The sequence below is a fragment of the Typopeltis vanoorti genome, chromosome 3, assembly GCF_054136105.1.
Source record: "Typopeltis vanoorti isolate ZY-2024b chromosome 3, IOZ_Tvanoo_1.0, whole genome shotgun sequence".
NCBI lineage: Eukaryota > Metazoa > Arthropoda > Arachnida > Uropygi > Thelyphonidae > Typopeltis > Typopeltis vanoorti.
The window spans coordinates 167,912,791-167,930,189 of NC_143551.1; the positions used below are offsets into that span (position 1 = coordinate 167,912,791).

The 17,399-nt window shown below is 37.8% G+C and overlaps 1 protein-coding gene across 1 annotated transcript in view; it reads left to right on the forward strand.

The window, feature by feature from the left end:
• LOC150108732 (disco-interacting protein 2-like) overlaps positions 1 to 17,399 on the forward strand; it is a 936,780-nt gene that overhangs the window by 792,010 nt on the left and 127,371 nt on the right. Inside the window, exons 32-33 of the mRNA XM_090416186.1 lie at positions 2,882 to 3,021; positions 3,165 to 3,326. Coding sequence (XP_090272312.1) covers positions 2,882 to 3,021; positions 3,165 to 3,326 — 302 coding nt within the window. The remainder of the gene's footprint in view (positions 1 to 2,881; positions 3,022 to 3,164; positions 3,327 to 17,399) is intronic.

Sequence of the window (17,399 nt, forward strand, 5' to 3'; positions counted from 1 at the left end):
TAATGGAAGAAAGAAGAAAATGGAAAAATAAAGACACCCCAGAAGGGAAAATAAAATATAGAACCCTCAATGCCAAATTGAGAAGGGAAGCAGAAAGAAGTAGAGAGGATCGGCTTAAAAAACAATGTGAAGAAAAGGAAAATTATGAGAGAGTGGGAAGATATGATCTTTTATATGAAAAAGCAAGAAGCATGAATCACAAGAGAAATGGAATTCGAGCTAGAGGCATAGAAAATAAGAATGGAGAAATCATAACTGAAGAAGATAAAATCCTAATGAGTTGGAAGGAATACATTGAAGATCTATTATGACAAGGAAAATAGACCAAATGAGTTGCCATTAGAAGATATAAAGAAGGTAAATGAAGATGATCTAGGCCCAGAGATTTTGAAGACAGAAGGAGAAATGGCAATTAAGGAACCAAAATATGGAAAGGCAGAAGGAATAGATGAAATACCTGCAGAATTCCTGAAACAACTTCAGAAGAAAGGAACTGAAGAAATAACCAAAATAATAAATGTAATTTATAACAAAGGAGAACTACCAAAAGCTTTTATAACCTTAATACCAAAGAAATATAATGCAGTGAACTGCAAGGATTTTAGAACAATAAGCCTCATTTCCCACACATCAAAAATACTTATGAGAATCTTAACACAAAGAATTGCATCTAAAGTGGAAGAATTTCTAGGAGAAGATCAGTTTGGTTTCAGGAAGGGTATAGGAACAAGCGATGCGATTGGACTGTTAACAATAGTAACTGAAAGAAGTCCGGAATTGAATAGAGGAGTTAATATCTGTTATATGGATTTTGAAAAAGCTTTTGATTTTGTAAAATGGGATAAGATGGTGAAAGTAATGGAAAAGATTGGTATAGATTGGAAAGACAGAAGGTTAATTATTTCACTATATATGGAATAAAGTGCCATGGTGAGAGACATATATGGTACAACAGAACCAGGTATCATTGGATGAGGAGTAAGACAAGGCTGTTCTCTTATGTTAAAGATACCAAGCAATTTTAAACCTGGTTTTACTCCATTTTTTTCCAAGTAAGCAAACAGACAAAATGTCAAGTTTGCGCCTGCAATTTATGCAAGACTAGCTGATCCCACAGGTAGTGCAAGACCAAGGCAACTCGTGGTAGAGGTGGAGCAAGCTCTGATCACTAATCTTAATATTTACCCTTAATGCCAAAACACATCTCCAAGAAGGGGATGTATGATGTTTTGTATTAAAGGCAAGGGGCCACTACCCAGACCGGTTTCGACCTTTATTGAGGTCTCATAAAGGTCGAAACCGGTCTGGGTAGTGGCCCCTTGCCTTTAATACAAAACATCATACATCCCCTTCTTGGAGATGTGTTTTGGCATTAAGGGTAAATATTAAGATTAGTGATCAGAGCTTGCTCCACCTCTACCACGAGTTGCCTTGGTCTTGCACTACCTGTGGGATCAGCTAGTCTTGCATAAATTGCAGGCTCAAACTTGACATTTTGTCTGTTTGCTTACTTGGAAAAAAATGGAGTAAAACCAGGTTTAAAATTGCTTGGTATCTTTAACATAACTATACCCAAGTTAAAAATACTTTCTACAAGGCTGTTCTCTGTCACCAGTTTTGTTTAACATGTATTCCGAAGCAATGTTAAAAGAAGCACTGGAGAATTCAGAAGAAGGAATAAAGATTGGAGGTAGACAGATATTTGCAATAAGATACGCAGATGACAAGGCATTACTATCAAATACTGAAACAGGACTACAACATCTGTTGAACAGATTACTGGAATCCTGTATCAATTGTGGAATGAAAATTAACATCAGAAAAACAAAGGTAATGAAAATTGCAAGGAAAGAGACAAATATGGATATCAAAATAAATGGGGAAAAATTGAATCAAGTAAAGACATTTAAATATCTAGGAAGTGTTATTAGCAGTGATGGAAGATGTAAAAGTGACATAAAAGCAAGAATAGCAATGGGAAGAAATGGCTTTAATAGAAAATAGAATTTATTCAGAAGTAAAATGGATAGAAACCTAAAGAAAATACTAATAAAATATTGTGTGTGGAGTGTTTCCCTCTATGCAGCTGAAACTTGGACATTGAAGAAAGAAGAAATCAAGATTTTGGAAAGCTTTGAAATGTGGATTTGGAGAAGGATGGAAAAAATCAAATGGACAGATCAAATAATTAATGAAGAGGTCTTAAAAAGAGTAGAAGAAGTCTGTTAAAGAGGATAAAAAGAAGCAAGGGAAACTGGATTGGACAATATTCTGAGAGGGAATGGAATCATCAGAGATGCCATCGAAGAAAAAATAGACGGAAAAAGACCTAGAGGAAGAGTAAGGAAAACAATGCTAGATGACATGCTGAATGGAGACAGATACACAACCTTGAAAGAGAAGGCTCAGAACAGAAGAGAGTGGAAGGAAAGTTTCTGCTACTAAAAGAAGAACCTGCTGAATTGCAGAATACTCAAGAAGAAGAGACTTTGGCCTTTTTAGCCTTTTGGCTTTTTATTTTAATAAGAAGAGACTCCATCAAACTACATTAATTTTTCAAAATATTGACCAATTGCCTGTGTTATATTATGCATGTTTAAGTTATATATATATATATATATATAAATGAAAACACCTGAAGAAGGCTGTAAAAAGCCGATACTAGTCGTGTGATTCCATTAAACCTTTATCCTTCATTCTCGGTTTATGTCATTCAAGTCTTTTAAAAAATATGTTTAACAACCAAGTAAATCAACCTCAGTGCATATATATATATATATATATATATATATATATATACATACATACACACAGTTATTTATATATTTTATATATAGATATATATATATTTTGAATTAATTTTTTTTTCTTAAAAATCCAGGAGTAGTACCGGTAACAATACGACCTCCTCATCCACAAAATTTGCAGACCACACTGCCAACTGTCAGAATGATAGTAGATGTTAGCAAGTCTGTCATTATTCTTTCAACTGCACCTGTGTCAAAGTTGCTGAAATCTAAGGTAGAAAAACGTATTAATTAATTTTTTAAAAAAAAACAGATCTAATGATTAGCATTTTCAGTAGTTTTATTACATATAGTCTTTTGTGCTTTGAACAGTTATTGATAATAGTTGGTTTTATTTTGTTTAAATGCTTTACATAGGAAGCAGGGAATGTTGTAGATATTAAATCTTGGCCTCTAATTTTGGATACTGATGATCTTCCAAAAAAAAAATTAACCAGCATCTACAGAGCTCCAACACCTGAAATGATTGCCTATCTGGACTTCAGCGTTAGCACTACTGGAATGCTAGCAGGTATTAAGGTATGGTAGGACAATATATTTTCTAATGTTTAATATATTTTTTCTACTTGAGAGCATTTTAAATACACTTTAAACTTAATACATTCTATGTAATGCAGTATTATTTAGATAGTGTGAACTCTTTTCAAATCCCTGTCTTCCTAAATAGAATAATCTCCTTTCTCTGTACTTTCCAACTATGGATGTAGAAGAATTAGTAAAAAAAAAAAGTTTTTTCTTTGTACAGAGATTGTGAAAAAATGCATGTGATGTTCTTTTCTGTGCGTGCACACACACTTAGCTAAAGTAACAAATAATCTCATTCTTAAACCTAGATTTTTACACAAAGGCTAGAAAAAAGTTGAAACCATTAAGCTCTAAGTGATGCAAATTAAGAAATCATCTTTTCCACTTATTTGAGCATTCAGTTGGCTATTGGAGTTCTATAAGTACCTTTAAACTTATTGATCAATCACCATACTAACATTTTTACTAATGCTAGAAGCATCAGAAATAAAAATGAAGAAATTATTATATGAGCATGCATAAATTGGTAAGAATCATTGGCATCAATGAGACAACTCCTGCAGGAATATGACATTTAGCATATTCAGGGAAGAGAGAGAGACAATAGGAAGATATGGTAGTATTGCTGATGATGATAGCAAACAAATTAAATACAACTAGGACACTAAACATAGATCCCTACTGTGTAGTGAGTTTGAGGCTGTTTGTTAAAAGACAGAAGCTTATAGAAAAAGTACATGGTTCAGTATTACCATAAATCAAAGAATTTGAAGAAGGATTATGATTATTCATAGACAGCTTAGCTTAATGGAAAACAAGAAACATAATTGTTATATATGATTTCAGCTCTGGTGAGATGTGGACTACATTTGTTAGCAGAAATAATCAAAATCAAAAATAATCGGGAAGGAAGGCTACCTGCTATAGCAAATTTTTAACGGGGATGAAACTGGGTTATTTTAGATGCCTTGCCAAATCGAACTTGCATCGCACTAGAAGAAGTGAAGCTCCTAGGCTTGCCTTGTTATTGGCAGCAAATGCAAGCAGAGACTTTAAAGTAAAGCTACTTCTGGTCTACCAGTCAGAAAATCCTCAGTGCTTTGGGAAGAAAATCATTAAGTTCAAACTGCCAGTGATGTGGAAATCCAATGCAAAAACCTGGGTAGACCAGCAAGTTTTCAATGATTGAATTTTTGAAGTGTTTTTCCCGAGCATGAAACATTTCCTCACTGACAACAATTTGCCTTTGACAGCACTGCTAATCCTTGACAATGCTAGTGCCCACCCTCAAGACCTAGAGGACATTCTTGAAATTGACTTCGACTTCATCAAAGTCCAGTTCTTGCCTCCAAACACGACATCACTGATCCAACCTATGAATCAAGAAGTGATTGTGTGTTGTAAAAAACTTTACACCAAGGCTTTGTTCTCACGGCTTTTCGACATGACTCACTCTTCTGACAAGACACTGAAGGACTTCTGGAAGACCGAGTTCAACATTCTCCATGCCATTTCCTTTATTAAAATTGCCTGGGATGGTGTGACACAGAGAACCCTTCGTGCATTGTAGAAGAAACTCGTTCCTAATTTTTCTCAGGATGACAACAGTGCAGACCAAGAATGAGAAGCAGCTGCAGCCATGTGAGAGTGGGATCATTTCAACAGCGGAGAATCTTGACATAGAAGAGGTTGATGAGGCCGATGTAGAAGAGCTTGTGGAGGAACTCAGAGCACCCAGCGAACAGCAAACAAAGGAGAGAGAAAGAGGAATTTCACCTGAAGAAGAGGATGGCAGGGAAAAAGGGCTGATGCCAACAACTGCCATTAAAGAAGTTTTATTCCATTGGGAGAAGGTGCAGTCTGTTTGTTTGGAATGGTGCCCCAACACTGTTGATGTGAACAGAATGACAGACTTGTTCAACAACACCATCATGCATCACTTCAAAACCATCTTGAAAAAGAGAGAGAGAGAGAGACAGTCCACCCTTGATCAGTTCCACATCCCTGTTCAAGCAAAGAGGAGATGAGAAAAGGTAAAACAGGATGAAGAAGACTCCCTTCCAACATCTAAGGCTCAATAGATTGTATGTATAGTGTATTTTGTAATTTAGTGTGTTATACAATAGTAAAAAAAGCAAAGTAAATAATATGGTGTATTTCTCTCCTGCTCCCCTGTTAGGGGGAGTGGGATGGGGGTCCGACAACAAATTAATCTATTTTCCATAGATTTATATAGGAAATATTGTCCTGCAATTCGACAGGTTTGCAATTTGATATTAGTTCGACAACGGATTAGTGTAGAATTGACAGGCACTGCTGTATTATTAATTATAAAAACTTTAATAACTGCCTATATTTCTGGAATGTTACATTGCCATCTTCAGGGATCACAAAACAATGATATGTGCATACAGGCACTAACACTAAGTAAATGAGGCTGGAGAAAGGCAACTGAAGTCGGTCCTAGAGATGGCATTGATTTCCCCACATGCAAGTTAGCTAAGCATTTAGCCAAAGTGCTCACACAATATACTGGCAACACACCTTCACATTTAAACACAGCCCACTTGAAAGCCTCTCACTCCAACACACTTGCATAATGGTCAGTTTTAATGTCTCCTCCTTATTCACTAATGTCCAACTTAAAGATACCTTAGACCTTTTCCAAGCCATATTTCCTCCCGATATCTCAGTCCTATTTCAGTTCACCATGAACTCAGGCTATTTTGTTTAGCAAGGAAAATTCTACAAACAGTGGGAACAGCCATGGATTCTCCACCCCTGGCCAACTTCTTTATGGACACCTTTGAAGAAAACACCTTAAACTCTGCCCCCACATAAACCCACTGTTTGGCTATGCTATATGGATGCTGTTTTTGCTATTTGGCCGCATGGCCTGGATACGCTCCACAATTTCTCAACACACTTAAACAATCAACACCCCCAGGCTCAGGTTTATCTTGGAAAAGGAAAACAACAGTCTCTCTTTCCTGGACACTCTGATTACATGCCAGCCTGATGGATCCCTGGCTCTCTCTGTTTATAGGAGACCTACACATACATGTAGATATTCACCAGCAGTCACACCATTCCCCCTCCCAACAGTATGGGATTATAAAAACAATGTATAACAGAGTAAAATTAATAGGTTCAGATAACAATGCCCTAACTACTGAACTTTACTATATTCTTAACACCTTCTTAGACAATGGCTACAACCCCCCCAAAAATATTAAAACCAGTTAACCACAAGCCCCTCCCCTCCTTCATAACAGAGATTACTCTAAATCTTTCCTTATAGCTGGGGTACATCAGAAAAACTAGCATAAATCCTAAGAAAATATGACCTCACAACTAGTTACAAAACACATAAGAAATTGGCATTTCTTATCTGCTCCATCAAAGACAAGCCACTTCCCTTAAACCTACCTGGAGAATATCAGGTTCCTTGCAGTTGCAAACTGTCCTACTACAGCCAAACATGCAGGACAGCCAATATCAGGATAACCAAAAACAAGGACTACATCTGGTTTCACCAATACAGCTGCACAAGACTTGCTGACCATGCATTGGACATCCACCACATAATACTCTGGAAGAAGGCCACTTTATTACACTGCAGCAAGTACAAGTATGAAAGATTATTCCTTGAATCAGCCTCAGCTCTGAAAAACTTTCCACACCTCAATAAATCTGGGTGCATGAGACCTGCCCCAAATTTGGGAATCTTGCATTCTAAGAACACCAGCCAAATGGCCCAGGCAACCCAATTTAGTCCACTACGGAGCACCTTTAGGACTCTACAACCAACTTCAGTTGCCTTTCTTGAGCCTCATTTGCTTAGTTTTAGTGCCTTCGAGCACATATCATTGTTTAGTGATCCCTGAAGATTATTACTATTATTATTATTTCGGGCAACTCCAAGGAGTCAACAGACTCATCGAGGGAGGCCCTAACATCATGTCAAGAACAAATATTCAACATTCACACGTTATCTATCATATCTTGCCTTGAACTCATTCACAGTCATAGCACCCACAACAAACTCTGGCAGCTTATTCCACTCATTCACCACTTTCCAAGTAAAAAACCTAGCTCTAACACCCCTGCTAACCACATTCTTGCCCAGCTAACATGTATGGCCCCTAGTCCTCTCACCACCAGTCCTATTCTCAAAAATATCGTCTGGATTAATCCTGTAGAAACCCTTCAGTAATTTGAATGTCTCAATCATATCACCCCTTTTCCGCCTATCAACCAATTTTTGCAACCCACAAATCTTCAACCTGTTTTCATAAGGTTCATTCCACAGACCTGCTATCATCTTGGTCACTCATCTCTGAATCATCTCCACCTCCTCCCCATCAAGAAGAAACCCTGGTGCCCATATCTGGGCACAGTAGTCTAGATGGGGTCTTATCAAGTCTCGATACAGAGGAACATTAACTTGTTTGTCTCTGCTTGTTAAAGTATTTTTCAGCAACCAAGTGATTTGAAGAGCTCATTTAGCTACTTTTGCAATGTACCCCCTAAACTTCAACTCCCTATCCACCAACACTCCCAAATCCCTGGCCTCATCAATCTCTTGGAGTACGGTTCCACCAATGTGATATACTGCTGCTAATCTTTTCACTCCAAAATGCATAACCTTACACTTTCCACATTAAATTGACATCCATTTTCCCTGGCCCAGTCCTCCAAACTATCCAAATCATCCTGCAAAATTTTGACATCCTGTGCACTCACAATTGCTCTTCCCAACTTTGCATCATCAGCAAACAAGTGAAGACTTCCTCTCAGATCCTTTCCTATATCATTAATGAACAAATTGAAAAGTAGTGGTCCAAGAACAGAACTCTGCGGCACACCACTAGTCACAAGCCGTCTTTTGGACTGAACTCCTGAATAAACCACTCTCTGGTATCTCTCCATCAACCACCCTCCTATCCATCTCACCAACCCTATATTCCATCCCCCATCTGCTCCAGTTTACTGATTAGAATTCCATATGGTATCCTGTCAAAGGCCTTGGCAAGGTCCAGTAGAATCACTGTAAATCCATCACCCTTATCCAGTTCATCCGTCACTGTGTTATAAAACGTGAACAAGTTACTGAGGCATGATCTACCCTTCACAAAACCATGTTGTCCCCCGTACAGTATCCCAATTTCATCTATAAAATCCTGTATTTTCCTCTTGACTATTTTCTCTTTGACAACGATTCCTGATATGCTAATCGGTCGGTAATTTACAACAGCAGTCTTGGAACCTCCTTTATGCAGTGGAACTATTTTCCCCTCTTTCCACCCCCTTGGGACTAACCCAGACCCGAGACTGAAATTAAACAAAATGGTCAAGGGTACTGACAATTCATTAGCCGCTTCACGTACGACACGAGCTGTTATACCATCCAATCCCACAGATGTATTGACATTGAGGTTTTGCAATAGACTACTCACCTCCACTTCATTCACCACAATTCCCATATAATCTATTGGTTCATTCATTTCTGCAATGTCACCACCTGGAAGATATATTCTTGCAAAGTGCTCGCTCAGTAATTCAACTATATCAACTGATTCGGTTACCTCCCTACCATTGGCATTCTTTAAAATCATTCTGCCATATACATTTTTTCTTTTACTTGTAACATATCGAAAAAACTGTTTAGGATTCTCTTTAGCTGCATGGCCAATGTTCTTTCGTAATCCTTTTTTGCTTTTCTTACCACACTCGTTACCCTTCTGGCCTGCACTTTATACCGTTCATGTGCCTGCCGGTCACCTTTCTCCTTAAATTCCCTCTACTGTTGTTTCTTCTTTTGCAGCTCAAGCTTAATGGTGTTATTCATCCATTTAACCCCTACTTTATTTATTATTCGGCCTCTAGGTATACAGTTAGCCATTGCTTCATGCAAACACTTCTTAACCGCCTCCCATGTACTATCAACTTCCAGCCCTTGCAGTTGTACATGCCATGGCACTGAACCAATCATTCTCCTAAGCTTGTCATTCTTACCAGCCCGATAATTCCACATGTACCCTGTCTTAATTGTAAATTCCACACCTTTAGCCACCTCCCAAGTCAAGACCCTATGATCACTCTCACCAATTGGTGGCAACGTGGCCATATTCTCAGATGCAATTACCAGGTCAAGCACTCTCTGACCCCTAGTATTTTCCATTACATGCTGTTGCAGATAGTTATCCCTTAATAACTGCATAAAATCCAATTCCTTCCTCCCATGTGTCCTCTCCTCCTTCCAATCAAGTTGCAATCTCCCATAATAATTACCCTCCTTCCACTCATTTCTTCTATTTGCTTATGCATACTATCTTCACCATATATTCCATCACCTGGTCTATAGCAGCACTCAACTGTATATTTAGTTCTGCTAGTTTCAATCTCACACCAAATAGCGTCAAATGTGCTCTTTTCTCTATCCTGCAGTTCCACTTCTATTCTTCTTGGCTGTAGCTCATCAGCTATCATCAATAACACTCCTCCCCCCATTTTATTCTCCTTGTCACTCCTGAACACACTGGGTGACTGTAATTATCTGTACATTGATTGGTTAGCAGTAAAATCTCATGAGAAGAATAAAGCACAATTTATTGACCTCTTGGAAGACAAATTCCACAAGCAGTATCTTATAGAAGGAACCGTGGTTAAGTAGATATCATTATAGTGCCAGGGTATGTTTTGGTGTCCTATTGTGCTTCCGGAACAGTCACTGCTTAGTATACAGGTTTCTCATTTAGAAAAGATTGCACTACCTCTACTACAAAGTAGGAAATTATGACCATCTGAGGAGTATATAGGTTTTGTTCCATGGTATCGGTTGCTAGATAGGAGGGATATTATCAGTGTATGTGATGCATATAAAAAATACTTGATGCAATATCAGAATGTATCCATAAGGTTCAAAGAATAAATGGGGTAGGAGTGAAATGGCTGTGCAGTTTTATTTAAACAAGAGATTCTTATGAAAAAGATAATTCGGAAGGAATACCATGTACATATTGATGATGTCAGTTATGATAATTATAAGGTGCAAGCCAATAGAATTACAAGTATTGCATTATATGCTAAGTCTGAGTGTGAAAAGAATCTGGCTCTATAATCCAAAGATAACCCAAAAAAATTCTCTTGTTATGCTGCAAGTAGAATGAATGTGAAAGAAGAATAACTACTAAATGCAAATGCTATGTGGGTGATAGATGCAGAAGAAATTGTTTCAGCTATTGAATGTCCATTTTGCTAAGAACTGTCAACCTGGTGTATGCAACATTGAGCTCAATTCTACCTCTTCACTGGATGAATAAGAATTCAGTAACAAATACTGATAGGATATCGATATGAATGCTAAAAGAGTATTCAACTGAACTGGCTGTGTGTTTGACCTGTCTGTATAATTTGAGTTTTTGCATGGAGAAGATTCCACAGCAGTGGAAAGAATGTATTGATAATCCCATTGCACAAGGGTGGTGCAAAGACTAATGGGTCTAATTATCAATCTATCAGCATCTCTGGAGTGGTAGTGAAGATTTTGAAAAAAGTAGTAAGAGCTCACCTACAGAAATGGATTGTCAATGAATCTATATTTTGCAAATAACAGCATAGGTTTACAAAGGAAAGGTCATGTTTCAGCAACTTGCTTGCCTTTTATAATAATGTTTATAGTTAAACATAGGTAATGTATACTCCATAACACTTTTGGACTAAAGTTTGTCACAGGATATAGCATCGAGGGCTATTGCATAAAATGAAGGATATGTGATTGAATTATAAACTGTTAGCTTGGATAAGAGGATGTTTACTGATTGATTTCAAAAAGTGGTATACGGTGCTGAATCTGTAAGATTTAAGGGAACCAGTGATGTACCACAGGGATCAGTCCTTGGTCTATTGTTATTCAGTTTTTAAATTAAGAACATTTAGAAGAATTTGAAAGGTTACATACAGCAGGGTAGTCAGAAATGCAACTTGTATGCATCACTTGCAGAATAATGATTTGAATAGACTGGAATTGTGGCCATGCGAAAATGGCTGTCAATTCAGTATTGGTAAATGTAAAGTTATGCTTTGGGTGTAATGAGATGTCTGTTTGCATATTATATTGGTGGAATTATGGTAGAAGAAACTGAATAGGCTTAGGGATAGGAAGTTGAGGTTTAAGGATCATATACCAAAATTTATAATTATAACTGAGAAGATAATGCCAGCCTGGCTGGAAGAGTGGTTAGTGTGTCCACTCTCCAGTCAAGAGGCTGCAGGTTCGAATCCTGCTGTGGGCATGGATGTTTGTGATTGTATGTGGAAATACTAGTGGTGGTGGTGGTCGGCTGTAGATGGAGTTGGTATAGTTGTGGTCAGTTGGTGGATTGTGAGGGGTGGAAATAGAGTTGTAGAGTAGATGCCCTCCCTCGATTAGTCTTTGGACTCCCTGGAGGTAACTAATAATAATAATAATTGTAATTCTGAAACATTGACATGTAAGGATTCATTTTGCCTCTTTTCATGTCTTTGATATAATCTCACCTGGACTGTTATATGAAGATCTGGTTTCCAAGGTGATGCAGATATAGTTGAGGGGGAATGCAAAGGAGATGGTCAAAGATGATATTGGGAGTAATGCAGATTATAAGGAGAGATTGAGAATATATGGACTGTGAACTGCAAACTGGAGAAAGAGGTGGTAATATGATAGAGACCTACAAACTTCTGAAATGGTCATAGTATTCCCAGCAGATGGAATTTTTAATTTTATGGATGATGGGGAGAAGACAAAAAGGTATCTATGGAAGTTATAGTCAAGAGAATGAATATACTCAAGAAAGGGGCAAGAGCTAGATTTTTCTCTCATAGATTAGTTCTTGATTGGAATGGATTGCCTTTAGAGGTTGTGAGTGCAGATAGTATGAAGGAATTCAAGAATAAATGTGACAGCAGTTGTATCGATATGGGCCTTCCTCAGCATCACTGACTCCCTGAAGGTCTCTGTTAATAATAATAAATGTGTGTGTGTGTGTTAATGGATCTGATATAACACAGTTGGTAATTTCACACACTTACTGATTTTCTCCTTGTATGCTCTGATCACACTGTGATTTACATACCTTGAATACCTTTCTTACCAACAGGCTGTGGATTTATATCCCACTGTGATATGTATTTATGCTTTTGATGGTGTTTAAGTGGGAGGTGTTTTTTATCACTTAGTCTAAGACTACCACTCTACTTTTTACAGTCTTGAAGTGGCCTGGAAAAAAAATATATATCATATTTGCTCTCAAAAGCAAGGCTCTTGGATTATCTAACCCTTAGCTTGCCAATGTTTTAAAATGTCTTGATAAGTTTACATCCCTTTGTGGGTGGAATTTACATTTTTTTTTTTTTTTATGTTGAGCCCATACACAAGAGGTTGGTAGATGAACCTATAGTACATTAGTACTGTGGATGTGTTGGGAAAGAAGGTACTTGTTCACATTGATTTGAATGACTGTATATTGTATTCCTTAGGGAACACATCAAGGGGAAGACTGTTCCATAGTATAGCAGTTGCAGGAATGAAGGAGGGGGAGAAGACACTTGTTCTGTGGGTTTCAAGGTGCACTGTGTAGGGATGTTGAGCAGTAGCTGCACATGTTCCAACAAGCTTAGTACTAAGTGGGGAATTATTGATGCTATTTCGGATGAATATTTTCCATGGAAATATTTGTTGAAAACACATAGTGCGGAGACCGATCGTCTGTGCATTCATCTCCTCTGTATTGAGTCGAGCATTTTAGAGGAGCTGTTGGGGTCCCACCTCATATGTGGGAGCAGTATTCGAATTGCAGATTTGTGATTTGTATAAGGTTAACAGCTATTCAGGGGTGAAGTAACGTCTTGAGCGAAAGAGAAATCCTAGTTTTTTAGAAGCTCAGGATGCAATGGTTGTTATGTGTTTATGCCAGGAGTGGATTGATATCAGGATAATTCCAAGAAGAGAAATGTCAGATTGTCTGGAAATTTGTGTGTTGTCAAAAATAATACTGGGAGAAAATGGTTCTTTTTTATGAGAAATGAGACAGTACTGGGTTTTATTTGCATTGAAATTGACTAGGTTATCTGAACCCCATTGGAGGATGGTTGGAGGTGTGAATTGAGGTCAGTGGTGGTTGCTGTTCTGTAGGTTGAAGTGAGTTGTGTAGAGTAAGGTTTATGAAAAGAAAGGGAGGAGTGCAATGTGCTGTCGTCTGCATAACTTTGTATTGGGTTGGAGGTAAGCTGAAGTAGATTATTGATATATAGCAGGAAGAGGGTTGGTGAGAGGACAGAACCTTGAGGAATCCCAGCATTAGTTGAATGGTGAGAGGATAAGGAGCCATCCACCACCACACATAGTGTGCGTCTAGACATAAAGCTGGTAATCCAACTACATAAAAATTAAATTAATAAGAATAGTAAATTTTTTCTTCCTTACCAACTGTATTATAGCCAGTCCATTACAACTATCATATGTGAATGTAGCCAGTACATAAATACTAATTTGGAATACATTATTAACAGGGTCTTAATTTTGTATGTATATTTACCATATATCAGCCTATTTGTGAGATCAAGGGATACAGTTAGAACATTCTCATAATGAAATTTCTTAATTAGTAACATAATGCATCAATAATTTTAACTAAAAAATCAATTTTTGCTGTCAAGTTTCCATTATTCAGTATGAATTCAGATCGGTTTGAAAGCACCAGTTCTCATCTGATTACTAAGTAAACCTGAGCCCAGTTAATACTTGGAAGGGTGACCGTCTGAGAAACCTGGGTGCTGCTGGCATTAATTATGTTGGCCTGGTTGGCCAAGTGATTAGCATATCCACTCTCCAGCCAAAAGGCTGCGGATTCAAACCACAGTGTGCGCATGGATGTTTGTGATTGTCTGTGAAAATACTAGTGGTGATGGTGGGGTGGTAGATGCCATTATTTTAGATGATGATGGTAGTTGAGATTCATTGTAGTTGGTGGATTGAGTGGTGGAGACAGAGAGTTGTAGAGTAGGTGTCCTCCCTCGATGAGTCTTTGGACTCCCTGGAGGTGTTACGTAATAATAATAATAAGTATTTTTGTATGCTCAGGGGCTCACATTGGTGAGTATGGGTATGGCAAACTCGAGATACCCGAGCTAGACCTGATCTTACTTCCTACAATATACACTTGGTATATCATATCTGTAGACTGGTCTTCTGCTCTTCTTTCCTCTAGTCTTTCTCTTACTTCTTACTCCCCCCCCCCCCCCCCAGTGCTATTAGAGCAATTTGAGGGTGAGGGGGGGTGACTCTTTCCTCTCAAACTGTAGTTTCACTATCCACTAAAAAATGGCAAGTCTAGTTGTATTAAGGTGGCACCCCCATCACTAGGATACCTATCGTCATGCTAGTCACTTGACATAGGGAAACACATGTTACTTTCAAGTCCAACAAAATCTAAACCAGACAGAAAACAAGGGAAAATACCACAAACTGGAAAAGGTTAAGAAACTTTGGAAAAAGAAAAATGTGGTGAAGTATGCTACATGAAACATTAGAAGCATAGCACATATGGAAGAAGAATTAGATAAAATTTTAAATGATGAATATATAGAAATTGCAGTTCTTAGAGAAACAAAAAAGAAACTTAAAGGAACAAAAGAAACAGCTAATTATAATATCATATATAGTGGACAAACCAATAAATGCAAAAGCTGGTGTAATGATTTGGATCCATAAATCAATAAAAGCAAAAATAACTCATTATACATATTGGAATGAAAGAATATTAGAAGTTCAATTAAAATTAATTAAAGAAAATTTAACAGTTGTTGGAGTATCTGCCCCTGAAGAAGGAAAAGAAGAAGAAAATGATTACTTTTACAAAGAGTTACAAGGAATATATGAAAAATTAAATAAAATTATTATTATTATTATTATTATTATTATTATTATTATTATTATTCAGACCTCCATGGAGTCAAAAGACTCATCGCAGGAGGTCCTTCCTAAGAAACACAAAGTCTATCAAGACTCATTGTGGGAGGTCCCTCCTAGGAAACACAAAGTCTATCATACCACTCCTTAAACTCATTGACCATTCTCACTCTCACCACTCTATCAGACAATGCATTCATGGTTCAACCACCCTCCATGCAAAGAAACAACTCCTCACCCTCTTGCTCACAGTTTTCTTTCGTAACTTCCAGGGATGGTCCATTGTCATCACTCCTTCCCTCTGTTCAACCAAGTGAAAGAACTTCCCAGTATCAACAGTTTAAAAGTCTCAATCATATCACCTCTCCTTCTATCCACCAAACTCTGCAGTCCACATTTCCTCAGCCGATCCTCATAACTAACATTGTACAGTCCTGAAAACATCTTTGTCACCCATCTTTGTACCCTTACCACAGTTAATTTATCCCCTTCAAATCCTGGGGACTAAATCTGAGAACAATAGTCTAAGTGTGGTCTGATCAGGGTCTAATACAACGGAATGATAACACTTTTATCTCTGCAGGTCAGCATCCTTCTCAGTATTGCAGCAATTGTCTGGGTTATCTTCACCACCTTTGCAATATGTCCCCTGAATTTCAGGTTTCTATCATCAACCCCAGATTTCTTGTCTCCCCTACTTCCTCCACTATAGCTCCTCCCATAGAGTATGCAGCGTCCCATCGATGTGTCCCAAACCTCAAGACCTTACATTTTGCTGCATTAAACTGACAATCCCATTCATTAGAGTCATCCATGTGTTTCACTTAGTACTGTACTGTACTTGAGTGTGTTGTTACAAAAGTTATTTGTAACCCCTGAAGATATCTCATTGACTGAGACAAAATATTGGAAACATTAAAATTAGTTTTAATCCTCTCCCAGTGCTGAAAATATTCCATTAAACCTCCATCATGATGTCTGAAGTACATCAACTTCTGTTTAATGATCATTACCTCCAAAGAGCATTCTGTCTTTATACTCTCTAAAACATTCTTATTATTAATTCTCATGGGAATCTTAATAGTCTTCTTGATGCCTACAATTCAAATGAATCAATTTGCTTTCTATCTATTTTCTTAATAATCCAACTTTCACATTTATACATCGCTGCTGGGATCACAATTACTTTGATGATTCTAACTGTTGTTATTATTATTAAACAAGACCTCATGGAGTCAAAGACTCATCTAGGAGGTCCTTTTATCTCGCACACATCTCATCATACCGCATCTTAAACACATTCAAACTCCTTGCAGACACCACACTCTCAGGCAAGGCATTCCAATCATTCACAACTCTGCACGAAAAAAACCTGCCTCTCACTCCCCTACTCACACCCTCTTTATACAGTTTCCAGGGATAACCTCTGGTTCTCCCCTGATCTCCCACTATTCTCTGTAGAACTTCTCCACCATTGATCCTATAACAACCCCTTACCAACTTGTAGGTCTCTATCATATCTCCCCTCTTCCTTCTCTCCACTAGACTCTGCAAATTACATCTTTTCAATCTTTCCTCATACTCGACATTCCAGAGGTCAGAAACTACCTTAGTCAGTCGCCTTTGGACCCTTTCCAACATCTCTTCATCCTTCTGAAAACCAGGTGACCAAATCTGGGCACAATAGTCCATGTGTGGCCTAATCAAAGCCTTATACAATGGAACAAGAATCTCCCTACTTCTACACGTCAGTGTCCTCCACATCATTCCCAGAAGCCTTTGTGTTATCTTCAAAATTTTGACTATGTGTCCCCTAAATTTCAGATCTTTATCCACTATCACCCTGAGATCTCTTATTTCTCTACCTCTGAAAATATATCCTCACCAAGCATAAATTCTGCATCCCATCTTTGTTTTCCAAATTTTAAACTCTTACATTTTGCAACATTCAACTCGCATCCCCCATTCCCAATCACTCAATTTATTCAAGTCTTCTTGCAAGGCCACAACATCTTCACTACTCTTTATGGTTCGTCCCAACTTTGCATCATCTGCAAGCAACTGAATATCTCCATCCAAATCTTCGCCAATATCATTAATATACAAGTTAAATA